General features: G+C 37.7%; 1 protein-coding gene across 3 annotated transcripts in view; it reads right to left on the reverse strand.

Annotated features, from left to right (window-relative positions):
- The window catches only part of LOC125823291 (nuclear pore complex protein NUP88), a 41,239-nt gene that overhangs the window by 21,425 nt on the left and 5,447 nt on the right, over positions 1 to 14,367 (reverse strand). For all 3 annotated transcript variants that reach the window (XM_049502684.1, XM_049502682.1, XM_049502683.1), the window contains exons 3-6: positions 12,296 to 12,418; positions 3,602 to 3,746; positions 2,086 to 2,147; positions 1,422 to 1,638 (exon numbers count right to left, since the gene is read on the reverse strand). In XM_049502684.1, the coding sequence (XP_049358641.1) occupies positions 1,422 to 1,638; positions 2,086 to 2,147; positions 3,602 to 3,746; positions 12,296 to 12,418 (547 nt within the window). The remainder of the gene's footprint in view (positions 1 to 1,421; positions 1,639 to 2,085; positions 2,148 to 3,601; positions 3,747 to 12,295; positions 12,419 to 14,367) is intronic.

Below are 14,367 nucleotides of genomic sequence, written 5' to 3' on the forward strand. Positions count from 1 at the left end.
TGTATGCTACTGACCAAAAATCGATGAGAAGGTAGATTAATGGTGTTGATATTTTGAACTAATTTGAGATTAATAAAAATGAATAAAGATGGATGATGACCCAGATCATATACCCAAAACTCATGTTTAGTTTACTGTATGAAATCCATGATCGAAAAAATTTATTTTACAGTCATAATTGTTTTAATTGAATGGATTTCTCCATTAATAATAATAAAAAAATCCAGTAATAGAATGAATTTTTATGATGGAAGGTGTTTAATAAATCTATTCTTTTTTTTTTGTTTTGAGTCCAATCTTTCTTCTTTTGTTTTTTTTATTTTGGTCTTTACTCTGTGAAGCAAATTGTAAAGAAAATATTAGAAGATGGATAAAAAAAGATGTGGTTAGTGTAGTGATGGTGGTTCAAGGTGGAGGAAATGGTGGTGGGGTGAATGTTGAGTAACGAGAAAGAGAGGGGAAAAAAAAGAAAAAGAAACAAAAAACTTAGAGAGAAAAGTAAAAAAAAAAAATTAACAAAAAGTCAAATTAAAATGTTATTAAAATATTTTTTATCAATTCTTTTGACTTCCACATGCCTCCAAGAGAGTGAGGACACTCTCTGTGCCATGTCAACATCTAAGGGTGTAATTATTCCGTTTTAAAATAGTCTAAGGGGGTAATAGGACTCCCGTAAAGCATAAGTGTGTAGCTGGAAATTCAATAACAGGTTGAGGGGGCATTTGACTATTTTCTCAAGGGAAAGAATGTACTATACAAAAGATTAAGTGGAAAGCAATCACTTCTTTATTGGTGTAAAGAATAGGAGATCCAGCTACTGAATTTTATAGGATCTTTGTAAGTATTTATGTCTTTTCTTTTCTCTTGTAACAACTTTTTGGAGGTGGCCAGCATAGCCCTTAATGCTGAGGAATATTAAAGTTACCAGTTCCCAAAAAAAGGACTTTTTATACTTAAGTTTCCAAGTTCGAACGTGCGACATCTTGCTCCATCTTAGGAGATGTTGATTGTGTTAATTAATTAGCATGATTTTAGGAGACTTTATTTTTCCTTTTCCCGGTGTAATTAAAAGAACAATTTTTTTCTTTTGTTGTAATTGATTGTCTTTTCTTAATTAAGTCAGGATTCGCTTGTATAAATACCCCTTCTCATGGAACATAAAAATATATTGAAAGACATAAAAGTCTTCTCTTCTTTCTCAAATTCTACAAATAGAATTCATTCCGTGAACATAAAGTTAAAATCAAATAGTTTGTTTCCCCTGTAAGAAAGGACAGTGTGCTGCACAGTATTTCAATTTTCAACAATCTGACAGTTCACATTCATGAATATTCACATGTGACATCGTCTAACAAGAGAAAGAAGAAAAGAATTAATGAAAACAAAATCAAGAAAATAAGCACCGTAAGTTAAAAGTGTACCTGTAATGAGATTGAAGCATCAAATAAAGCATAAGGTTGAGCTCTAAGAACAGCAGCATTTTCTGCATGAACTTCTTTCCGAGTTAGTTCAGGAAATGTTGCTCCCAACCAAGAGATTGCCAAATTTGAGTTTTTCACAGCTTTTGAATTCGCTGATTTCAGACCAAACATGTGAGCATCACTATATAACTCCAGTACAGATTCCCATTTGTACACACTGTTCCAATAGAAAGCAGCTACTTTGGTGAGATTAAGTGAAGTATTACGACCTGCCACTTGCACGGGCCAAAAATAGCAACATAGGGCATAAGGAGAAACATATGCAAATTAGAAGTCTTGAGGAGAATATGAAAATGAGACACATGGGAGGAGGAATAATTGCTCTTAGGGAAAGGTAATAGTCTATGAGATCTCTTATATAGACACACACGAGTATCAAAAAATTAGGAAATTAAACTATAAGTTGATCAAGTTTACAAGTGAGCCAAAATAAGAAAATGCCAGAAGCATTATGGAAAAAGATATTGTCTTTTTGTCAGCTAATAGAAGTAAAGACCTTAAAAAAATTCATATCACTTCACAACCATCATATTTAAATTTCTGTTCATAAGCATCTCCTAACAAAACCTCACGATTAGCAGCATTATGATCTCTGGCAAATTACCTTCCAAATGGAACAACAGGACATAGGATGTAAACTGAGCCATCACTAAACAAGACGAAAACCTGCATAAAATAATATAATTACTCAACTTTCACATACAAAGCTAATGATGGTAAAACCACTTGATCATAACCACCACTGCCAGGAGATGGATTTTAGAAAATAGACATTAAATCTGCTTACACTATATAGTGATACACTAGTTCCATATATTGTTATCACCAAACATATCAATGCAGCTACGATTCATAAACTATTACCATGCCATTTCTTTTAATTTTTATCATCCAACATATTCACATAGTGAAAAGATCATGATTCACTGATGAAGTCTATTCTTTTAAGTCCCCAGAGTTTGTCAACAGGGCATCACCACAGTATACCTGAGCTTATAAGCACTATGTCTATGATATAATGGAAAGGTGGTAAAAAATTATTCCTCCGTCCTATTTTATGTGATACTTTTCGGATTTCGAGATTCAAACAAGTCTAACTTCAACCGTAAATTTTTCATAGATCTTTTAAACATTTTGAATTATCAATTGTTGTGACTTATAGTACTTTTTACGTAGTTTACAAATATATAAATTTCATTTCAAAAAAATTGAAGATTTCATGCGCAAATTCCCGGTCAAACTTAAACTGTTTGACTCTCGAAAAACGAAAAGTGCCACATAAATTGGGACAAAGGGAATAAACTAAGAATGGCTCAATTTTTTTGCACAATTGAAGTAGTTAGTGGGCTTCAGATAGGAGAAGATGTGTTGTGGTGGCTGGGCAGTAACAATGGTTCCTTCAAAGTTAGTGCAGCTTACAGAATGATGAACCTTTTTTTTAACTTGGAAACTTTACATAATGATGAACCATTCCAATCAACAAATCAACTACTGGCATTGGAAGCTCATTTGGAAAACTAAAATACGACACAAAGTAGCTTGTTTTGTGTGGGTCTTGGCGAAGGAAACAGTCCTTAGACAGGACAATTGGATGAGAAGAGGGAACCATTTATGCTCCAGATGTTTCTTCTGTGGGGAAAAGGCAGAGATAGTTAATCCTCTATTTCTACATTGCAAGGTTACAGGACAGATTTGGAGAATATTTTTAAACCTTAAGGCATATCTTGGACTATGCCTGGTAAAGTTTCAGAGGCACTCAAGAGCTGGCAGGAAGTAGGTGCAAGCAAAAGACAGAAGTAGATGGAGAACTGTCCCTGCTTGCATCTGGTGGACCACCAATCTGGAAGGAGAGAAACTCTAGATGTTTTAAGAATGTGGAGAATAATATGCAGAAAATCAAGCTGAATTCAGTCTTCATCCTACGTTTTTGGTGTAATCAGATATCGTAAAATGGAACTGCTTCTATGATTGATGTTTTAGATTCAATTTAATCATAGGACAGTAGAATTTTGTAACCTCTCTTGAATATATGATTTTAGTACAACCCATGTACTGTTTTGATCATGATTTATATATACATATACACTGTTACCAGTTGCAAAAATAAGAATAGAACTTACACTGAACCTGTCCCACATATGATCACCCCCAAAAGAAAAATCGACAGGGCAGATTGCTGTAGCATTGTGCGAACTGCCAGGCTCCACGAGCTGTAGATAATACTCCTGCTCTGGCTGGTCAAGGGCCGAAGACAAATCAAAAACCCTGAACACAAAGTAATACATAAGTAAATATAGCACAATGTAATTTGTCAATAAGTAGAAATAAAACACAGTTCTCTAATCAGCAAGTGATTTAACATGCAACTGATATATTAAGAAAGTCGTAGAGAACAAATGGAAAAAATTGTCTCACCAGTGGAAAACAAACGAAATGCTACACAGCTATTCAACAAGCTGAGAACTACAAGCCCCAAAAATATTGATCATTTGGACATGCACACCCAGAGAGAAGGGGAGGGGAAAAGAAGCTACAGTGTAGATGGTGTCTGTGAGAAGACAAGAGTTTGAGAGTGAACTCAGATTGATTATTCCCACAAGCTATTGTGGTTTAAATAGCTAAGTATGCATGTCCTAAAAAGGAAAGGAAACAAATACCTAATCAATCCAAATCATTATCAAATCAAGCTAGAGTAAATCTAGGAGTAAATCAAGCTACCTACTATATTTAAACATAGTTAGAATATTCCTAGGATTTTAACATTCCCCCTCAAGCTGGTGCATACAAATTATATGTACCAAGCTTGTTACATATATAACTTGTTTTGGGACCAGCTAGGGACTTGGTATAACTTGACTGCACGAGCCTTGTGACTATGTCTCCTGAAAGTACCTTTTCTCTAACAAAATGACAATCAATCTCTATGTGTTTGGTCCTCTCATGAAATACTGGATTCGATGCGATGTGAAGTGCAGCTTGACAAGTTCCATTCCTTTGGTATCTCCAAGTTTCAATTCCTTCAGCAGTTGCTTGATCCATATGAGTTCACATGTTGCCACTGCCATAGCCCGATATTCTACTTCTACACTGGATCTAGCAACCACATTTTGTTTCTTACTTTTTCAAGACACCAATTTTTCCCCAACTAGAACACAATATCCATAAGTGGATCATCAGAGGGTGACCCTGCCCAATATGCATCTGAATATCCAACAACTTTCTCATGTCCTCAGCCTTCGTAAAGAAGTCCTTTCCTTGGAGCAGATTTTATGTATCGAATAATGCGAATAACTGCATTCCAATGACTATCACAAGGAGAATTCAAGAACGGACTGACGACACTAACCGGGAAGGTAATATCAGGTTGAGTCACTGAGATATTCAACTTTCCTACCAGCCTTCTATATCTTCCTGGATCGCTAAGAGGCTCCCCCTACTTGGTAGGAACTTAACATTTGAATCCATTGGAAAATCAATAGGCCTGCAATCCGTCATCCCTGTCTCTTCAAGAATATCAAGTGCATACTTCCCTTGTGAAATGGCAATTCTTGATTTGGATTGAGCAACCTCAATGCCCAAGAACTACCTCAATCAAAAAGAGCTGGAAAAGGTGATGTTTCAATTTGGTAATTCCCTCATCATCATTGCTTGCGATAACTATGTCATCAACATACACTACCAAATACATGCACAAACCTGGAGCAGAGTGACAATAAAAAACAGAATGATCAGCTTCACTTCGTACCATGCCAAACTCCTGAATAACCATGCTAAACTTCTCAAACCATGCTCAAGGAGACTGCTTCATGCCATAAAGTGCTCGTCGTAGTCTGCACACCATGTTGCTAGACTCCCCCTAAGCAACAAAACCAGGTGGTTGCTCCATATATACCTCATCTTCGAGATCTCCATGAAGAAAGACATTTTTAACATCCAACTGGTAGAGAGGTCAATAACGAACCGCATCCATGGATAAAAAGAGACGAACGGAAGCAATCTTGGCCACACGAGAGAAAATATCACTATAGTCAAGACCAAAAATCCATGCATAACCCTTGGCCACTAGTTGAGCTTTTAGGCAATCAATTTGTCCATTGGGGCCAACCTTCATTGTATATACCCACCGATAAGCAACTGTAGATTTATCTAGAGGTAGAGGAACAAGCTCCCAAGTACCACTAGAGTTTAAGGCAGACATCTCTTCAATCATAGCTTGTTGTGGATGAGAAAGATCTTCACATGTAGTATTAGGAATAGACACAGATGATAGTGATGATACAAAGGCAGAATGAATCGGTGACAAATGATGATAGATCAAACAAGTATAGATAGGATTAGGGTTACGAGTAGAGTGATTACCTTTTTGAGTGGCGATGGAAGAACTCTATGTAGACAAGTTCTCAGCCGACAAGGATTTAGGAGTAGGGCGTGAATCATCTCGGCGCGGACAACGATGATAGGTTAATAGTGGTGGAGGTGCCAAAGAGGAAGATAGAGTCAAAGGAGATGATGTGGAAGGATAAACTATGGCGGGATCACCAAAAGATGGAACTGGTAGATCTGACCTTCAAAAAGAGTAACATCAGCTAACAAAGGTATCGCTGGAGGTCCGCTGAGAAGCATTGATATCCCTTGTGTACCCTTTGACCGAGAATGACACATTTAAGAGCACGGGGAGCGAATTTGTCTTTTCTTGGAGTATATGGACAAAGCATGTGCTCCCAAAGACGCGTGGTGGAAGAGTGAATAAGGTTGACTTGGGAAACAAAACAGAGTGTGGTACCTTATTATGAATAGCATAGGAAGGCATACGGTTAATCAAATAACAAGAGGTGAGCACTGTGTCCCCCCAAAATCACAATGGAACATTTGCTTGTATGAGAAGAGTGCGTGCAGTCTTAACAATATGCCTATTTTTTCTCTCTGCAATCCCATTTTGTTGTGCAGTGTAAGGACAGGATGTCTGATGAAGAACTCCATGGAATGAAATAAATTGTTTAAATTGAGATGACAAATATTCACGTGCATTATCACTACAAAAAATGCAAATAGAAACACCAAACCAGTTTTTTATTTCAGCACAGAAAGTTTGAAATATGGAAAATATTTCAAAACGATCTTTTATTAAGAACATCCAATTACACCTTGAGCAATCATCAATGGAAGTAACAAAATACTTAAAACCCAGTGTAGAATTTTTTATTTTTTTATTTTTGAAACTGGTAAGGTTGTATTCTTCAGCATTAAGGGCATGCTGGCCACCACCAAAAAGTGTCAATTACAAACTTCCTATCAAATCTACAATCTGATCTGTATCTACTATACACAACTGTTTACACCAAAAAAGTAGAGATACTATACAATTCCATTCGACCTTGTGTATGGAATTGGATCTATTGTCGAAACATCTACTGTTCCTTTCCTTCCAGATTGACCACCATATACATGATGGTATTAACCTCCACCATCTCTTCTGGCTCTTGGTACCCCCTCTCCTTACCCAGCTCTTCAACACGTTTGATGTACGTTCTGGCATTGTCCAATTCAGATTTGAGATGCTAAGGAACAAATTCTAGATTTGAGCAGTGTAATTACAGTGCAAGAAGAGGTGGCTGTTAGTTTCACTTGTCAAATTGCATAAAAAACACCTAGGGACCAGCTGTCTACCCTTCTTCTGAAGTACTTCTTGTGTTAAACAAGCTCTCTTTATCACTAGCCAAGTGAAGCATTTCACTTTTGTAGGAATATCCCCCTTCCAAAAATAGTTCCAGAGGTGTGTTGGTCTCCCTGCCATCACCTGGAGACCTCTTCTGTAAGCATTGTTGACTGAGAAGAGGCCATCTTTGCTGTGCTTCCACAGCATCCTGTCTGTGGCATTTGCATTGATGGTCACTCCGCCTAGCATCCCTAATATCTCAGCCACCTTTTCCACCTCCCAATCATTGAGAAGTCTTCTAAAAACTAGATCCCAGCCCTGTTCAGTCCAGCAATCGCCAACATTGGCATCAGGATTTCCACAAATTTGAAAGAGATCTGGAAAGAGATCTCTAAGAGGGGATTGGTCTATCCAAACATCCTTCCAAAATTTTGTTTTAGTGCCACTTCCCACCTTGATATATAAATTTGTCTCCATTTGTGACCACAAGTTTCTAATTGATCTCCATGCACCCACACCATAAGGTTCTGTTGTGATCTCTGTACACCAAGGGTTTAACTCACCATATTTTGCTATGATCACTTCTTTCCAGAGGGAATTTCTCTCTTCAGTGTACCTCCACAACCACTTCTTCAATGGGCTCTCATTCTGTAGTTTCAAGTTCTTAATTCCCAGCCCCCCCTCTGTCTTTGCTAAGTAGAGCAGTTTCCCAGTTTACTAAGCTATAGCCTTTTCCATCCTTGTTGCCTTGCCATAAGAATTTTCTCCTTAGCTTATCCAGATTTTCCACTACTTTTCCTGGGATTGGGAATAGAGACATCACATAAGTGGGCAGAGAATCAAGAACAGAGTTTATTAAGACCAATCGTCCTCCAAGTGAAAGATATTGAGCCTTCCATCCAGAGAGCTTCTTTTCAGTTTTCTCCAAAATGCCATCCCATATTTCCAAGGCTTTGTGATTGTTACCCAATGGCATGCCTAGATAGGTGGTAGGCAGCTTCCCAACACTACACCCTAGTATGCCTGCCATCTCTTTTATCTCTTTTATCTGAGGTACCTCATTCACAGGGAAGAGACTACTTTTTCCCCAGTTCACTTTCAATCCAGAGACTGCTTCAAAAAGTACCAGTATCACTCTAGTGTAGCTTATTTGTTCTTCTATAGGATCACAAAGGATGATGGTATCATCTGCGTAGAGCATATGACCAATTTCTCTTTCTTCCCTCCCTCTGCCTCCCACTTTGAAGCCTTTGATCCATCTATTTTGTGTAGCAATCCTCATCATAGCATTAAATCCCTCCATTGCTAGGATGAACAGGAAAGGGGAGAGAGGATCACCCTGTCTCAGTCCCCTTTCTGATTCAAAAAAACCCACAGGTTCTCCGTTCACAAGCACAGAGAACTTGACAGTTTTGATGCATGTCTCAATCCACTTCAGCCATTTGTCCCCAAAGCCCATCTGGCAAAGGATATTTAAGAGAAAAGACCAATTTACATGGTCAAAAGCCCAGTGTAGAATTAATTCTACTAGGACCCCAAATATCATAATGACTAGATGAAAAGGAGACTCTGCACGATTATTAGGACTACGTGGAAAGTAGCTCGAGTGCTTCCCCAATAGACATGACTCACAATCTAACTTAGACAATTTGGACAAGCTAGGTACCATCTTTTGAAGTTTGGATAAACTAGGGTGTCCCAATCATCTGTGGGATAAATCAAGAGAGTTTGAGATTGAACAAACTGTAGTGGATTTGTGAGAATTGAGATAATAAAATTCATCTGACTCATGCCTTTCGCCAATCATCCTTCCCGTAATGAGACGAAATAATTTAAAGCCTTAGACAAACAACTTATTGACTAGAGGTTAAAGGGACAACCGGGACAAAAAGAACATTATTTAGAGCCAAGGAAGGTAAGGGATTGGCTTGACGGACTCCAGCTGCCATGGTCTGAGAACCATTAGCTAATGTAATGGTGGGAAGGGACTGAGAGTAAGTATTATTAGACAATAAACATTTGTTACAGAAATGTGGTCAGGTATCCATAACCCAAGGGCCAAGTGTGGTGGACTGTGAGATACAAGCAACAGGATTAACAAGATTACCAAGATTATCAACTTGGGCAACGGAAGCTATTGATGAAGATGTCTGCTTACTCGCCTGATACTGAAGAAAGTCATTGTATTCTAACTCGGACAAAGAGAACAATTGATTGGTAGGATTACCAGTGTATTCAGTTTGAGCAACATGAGCATTCTTTGGTTTACCATGTAGAGAGTAGCACACATCACGGGTATCCACATCTTGGTTGTTGTTTCCCATGCCGGCCTCTATGCTGATTTCCGATCTGTAATGCAGTTTGAGATGCTAGGACAGAAGAATGTGCAGGTGGTACTAGATGACTAGATGACGTAGGTGGTGCTACTAGTCGTAACAATCGAGCAAACAGGTCATCCACAACAGGAACAGTAGAGTTAAGCCAAAATTTGATCTCGCACTAAATCAAGATCAAATGGAAGTCCAGCAAGTGTAACAACTAGAAACATATTCTGACGCTGCTCTAATTGCTTTTCAACATTTGGAGTAGCGGGCATTAACTCATTCAATTCTTCCATAACCACTTAAACCTATCCAAGCTAAGTTGACATATCTGAGTCCTGTTTTTTACTTAAACCTATCCAAGCTAAGTTGACATATCTGAGTCCTGTTTTTTAAGGTTAGTCAACCGAGAAATCACATTATAAAAAGGGGATATGTCATTTGTGTATAGCCCACGAGCCTTTTCCCAAACTAAGAAGCAAGTTTGGAATGGTCGAAAAATGGCATCAACTTTGAATCAATAGATTTCCATAACAGACTACACAATTGAGCATCAATTCATCAATTTTCTCCCATTCGCCCCTATCGTTTTCAGTAATATCCTTGGCCTGTTTAACCAAATGATCCTGAACACCTTGTCCCTTGCACCATAATTGAACAGAGGAGGACCAAGATAAATAGTTTGCACCACTTGTCAAAGGTTTTGTGGTGATGCCATGGTTTGTGTTGGTGGAACTCACAGATTTAGTGCTAAACATATCGGATCCGAGAGACATGAAAAACAGATCTATAAGTGTTCAAAAATAAAGTAAATTCTGGGGGAAAACCTGAAGAACAGATCTGGAAAACTGGAGAACTGCTTGCTGTCTTGCCGGAAAAAATCTGCCAGAAAAGTTGCTGAAAAACACCACAAACTGCGAGGATTCCGATTGTAATGGTGGTACTGGTATATGCACAATACCCCTGGAGAGTGTCGGAGTTGCAAAACAGTGGAGGTTTTGTTGGAAAAAAAATTCTCAGCAATTTTGTTCTCTTAATATTTTTGTTTTCTCACTAAAGAAAGCTCTGATACCATGTGAGAAGACAAGAGTTTGAGAGAGAACTCAGCTTGGTTATTCCCACAAGCTATTGGGGTTTAAATAGCTATGTATACATGTCCTCAAAAGGAAAGGAAATCAATACAAATCAATATCAAATCAAGTTAAGAGTAAATCTAGGAGTAAATCAAGCTACCTACTATATTTACACACCTGCTATGGAATATTCCTAGAATTCTAACAGTGTCGTTCTATGCAATAGCATGGTTCTACTGAATCCAACATTTGGGCTCCACATTTAAATGGATCCAAGTTGTCCGAGTTATAACCTCTATCAACATGCATTACTGCAAATGAAAAGAACAACGTCAATTTGTCTTAATGAGCAACAAGACAGGTGAAATTACTGACAGCTCACTTCCAGATATAAGGTTCTATCCTCTTTGGTATTTGTTGATACTCCTACTATTTTTCGGCTCATCAAGTCCAAAAGGATTAGCTTCTTGAAAGAAATATAATGAAGTATTGCATCTCACTTAGAAATTTTAGAGAGCTTTCAGATGGCCACAAATAGACTCATGTAGCAGACCAAAAGCAGCATGCTGTTCTCCACAAGTCTTTTGTTTTAGAAAACCTACCTGTACAACTTAGGGAACTGTTTATTTTAGAGATATATCATTGTCATTTGAGGGTTTGAACTAACAGAAAGAGGTTTCAGTTCGTTCTGTCCTTTCCATTTAGGGTGCACGTTAAAATGTTCCCCAAAAGAAGCAGATCATGGACAATTAATCTAATTTAATAAGCCAATTGGATGACATGTTTGCCGTGAAGAGTTCTGCGCCACAATTATTTCCCCATGTGGAAGTGGCATATATATTGAGAGCTCAACAACCATATAGCACTATGCACCAAACAAAACCTTCCACTAGAACACCATGTCCCGGTGATATATAACACCATATCTCTTTTCTGTTATTGTTTATAAATTCCTTTTCATGTGTACTGCAAGATGCACTTTCTTTTGTACTAATTGCCTCCCGAAAAAGATTAAAGAAATGCCCATAGTATTTTCTAAAAGAGAAAGGCATGGGGCTTTTTTCTTGTTCGGTATCCAACAATTTAAACAAGCAAATCTTCATTTAGTTTAGAATTCCATCTACTCCTATAAGTTTCAAGTTTGTGAAATCCTTCTATTCTCTTATAACCAAATTATATCTACCGCAACATGCTTTCTCACATTGTCTACTTTATGTTGCACTTCCAATAGGGATTTCAATGTCGATAACAAGAGTTTTTGTTATGACAGAGCAACCGAAACGAGTGAAAGGAACATACACCTGGAATATCATCTAGAAGAAAGCATTAGGTGGAGATACGGTTAATTACATGAGTGTACCCCATAAAAGCTAAATAAGTAAAAGCAATTACATGATCTAATTGAACTTTGATTGTATCTTTATAGGTTCAGACTATATGTAATTATCTTGACATCGGCAAACAAGACACCATTCAACGATCAACACTGATCATTCCAGAAACTGCTCACTTCATTCGTTTGTGTATAATATTTAACTGAATAATATTGATATAATTTAACAAAAACTCTACACTCCAATGTCCTGCTATCAACTTGACTACATGACTCTGGAACCACGTGCAACACACATGTCGAGAGACTAGTCTTATTAAAATGTCTAAAAAACACAGATTGAGCAACTCTCTTCAGGTTTTCAACATACACCACTTGAGAACTGTATCATCAAAAATCCTAAATTAAATTTTCAATGAAGAAATAAGTACCTGAAAACCGAATCAGAAGAGAGAATTCCAAGATGGGTGTCACTGTAAGGGTGCCAACAAACCTTCAACGTGCGTATTGAGTTGTTTCTGTCAAAGTAGATCTCTGAACCAACTAGAACTGTCCTGTAACCGGCAACAGGAAATGAACACATTTAATGTGACTTCAAATGCACCACAACTGATTGTCAGAAAACAACATAATTACCCTCAAATATTGGTACTGAAGAAGTAGCTATCATGTCTATTTTGTTTTAATCTCCTAATACAGGTGAGAGGATAATCTGACTGGTTTACTCAAGGATAACAGTAATAAATATTCTTGAATCATAGAAAGAGACTCTTCTTCGTTTGACATTACCTGATATTACCCTTTACAGAACAGAATGTAAGTTAGGAGGTGCCAACAAAACCTGCATTCAATGACTATAAAAGTCCTCTATTTGATATTAAAATACAAACAAATTAAACTAAACCAGAGATACTTTGAAAAATATATATTTAATCTTTTTTTAATAAGGTACATAATATCATCAATGTGAGTTAACTCCTATATATAAGCAGTGTATCAAAGGGAGAAGAACCTACACAAGAGTATAATTCTCTAAAAAAATGACAAACTTTTATACAAAAGGAACCTCCTAGGTGCACCAGAGACTAACTAAAAACAATTGGCAATTTCTTAAATAGCAAAATTATTTCGTACCCCCTCAACAGTTCATATTTCTCTCTTTCCACAACTCCCACGTGATGACTAAGGCGGCAACATTCTATACTCTCCGACTTCTCTTCTTTCTAATAAAAACCCAAATATATAACATGTCCTTTATGGAACCAAGCATCACCGGTTGCACTCCAAACCAATTCGATATAACCCATTGCAGACATGCGGACACCTGGGCAAGGTGGCCTGGTGCACAAAGAAACCACCAAGGGGTGTCATGAACAGCAAAACTTAATGCAAGCATTAGTTGATCCACATCGTCGCTTGTGTAACCATCAATAGAACACCGGCTAACACATGTAATAATTCTCTTCCTCATGTAACACGTGTTCTCAGTTGACAGAATTACTCCATTGCTGCTAACAAGACTAAAAGCACACCTTTCTAGGCACCATAGGAATACTGAATCATCCTTCAACAAAAGCTTGTGGTGGCATAACTTTACAAAGAACGCACCATCACTTCTTAGTTCTTACCCTCCCCCTCCATGATAGCTAGTGAATGAATGCTCTATTTCTAGAGTATTTCTCCCAATGTTTGAAATCCGTCAATCTCTTATTCTTATAAATTCCTCTTAAATCTCAAGTTCCAATGAACTATCCTATCCTGTGCCATTCAAATCTGTTGCGCTGTCATCTCATTTTGGCTCAAGATTCTATGAGTTGGGGAGGCTCCTTAACATGTTCAGTCCATTCACAACCCTAGTGACCTTAAAAGCTAACTTTGCTACCACCCTTACCATATATGTAACGACGCTACTGAAGTCTTCTCATTCCTTTAGGTTGTTCCACCAAGGATAGCATCCATACGACAATTTAATGTTTCCAGTCCTCCATCCCCTTCCACAATAGCATATTTCCTTCTGATTACCTCCTTCTATAATATCTGGTCCTCAAAAATAACCCTATCCATTTATGAAACTGTGTCTTGTTGGAAACTCTAAAGTCATTCACTGCAGGATCTCCTTACTCTCTCAAAGAGGTTATGGTCTCCCAACTAACTAGGTAAAATGATGAGTACCTTCTGTTGAGTCCCATTAGAAATTCTTTTGAAGCCATTACAACTTCCCTATACTAAATGGAGCCTGCAAAGAAATATGTAATATGTGGGTATGCTTGATATTGTGCTCTTGACTAGTGCTTCCTTCCCCCTTTTGATGAATGTCTCTTTTGTCACCCTGCTAGTCACCTTTCAAATCTTTTAGTTACTGAATCTCACACAACTTGCCCTAATTTGAAACACCCAATGGCAATCCTAGGTATATGGTATGGAGAGTTTTATACGTACAATTGCACTTGTGCTAGGTGTTCAACATTGTCCACCTCATCCACGAAAATGATATCACTTTTTA

Source organism: Solanum verrucosum, unplaced genomic scaffold (assembly GCF_900185275.1).
Source record: "Solanum verrucosum unplaced genomic scaffold, falcon-dt-bn FXZP01000214.1, whole genome shotgun sequence".
Taxonomy (NCBI): Eukaryota; Viridiplantae; Streptophyta; class Magnoliopsida; order Solanales; family Solanaceae; genus Solanum; species Solanum verrucosum.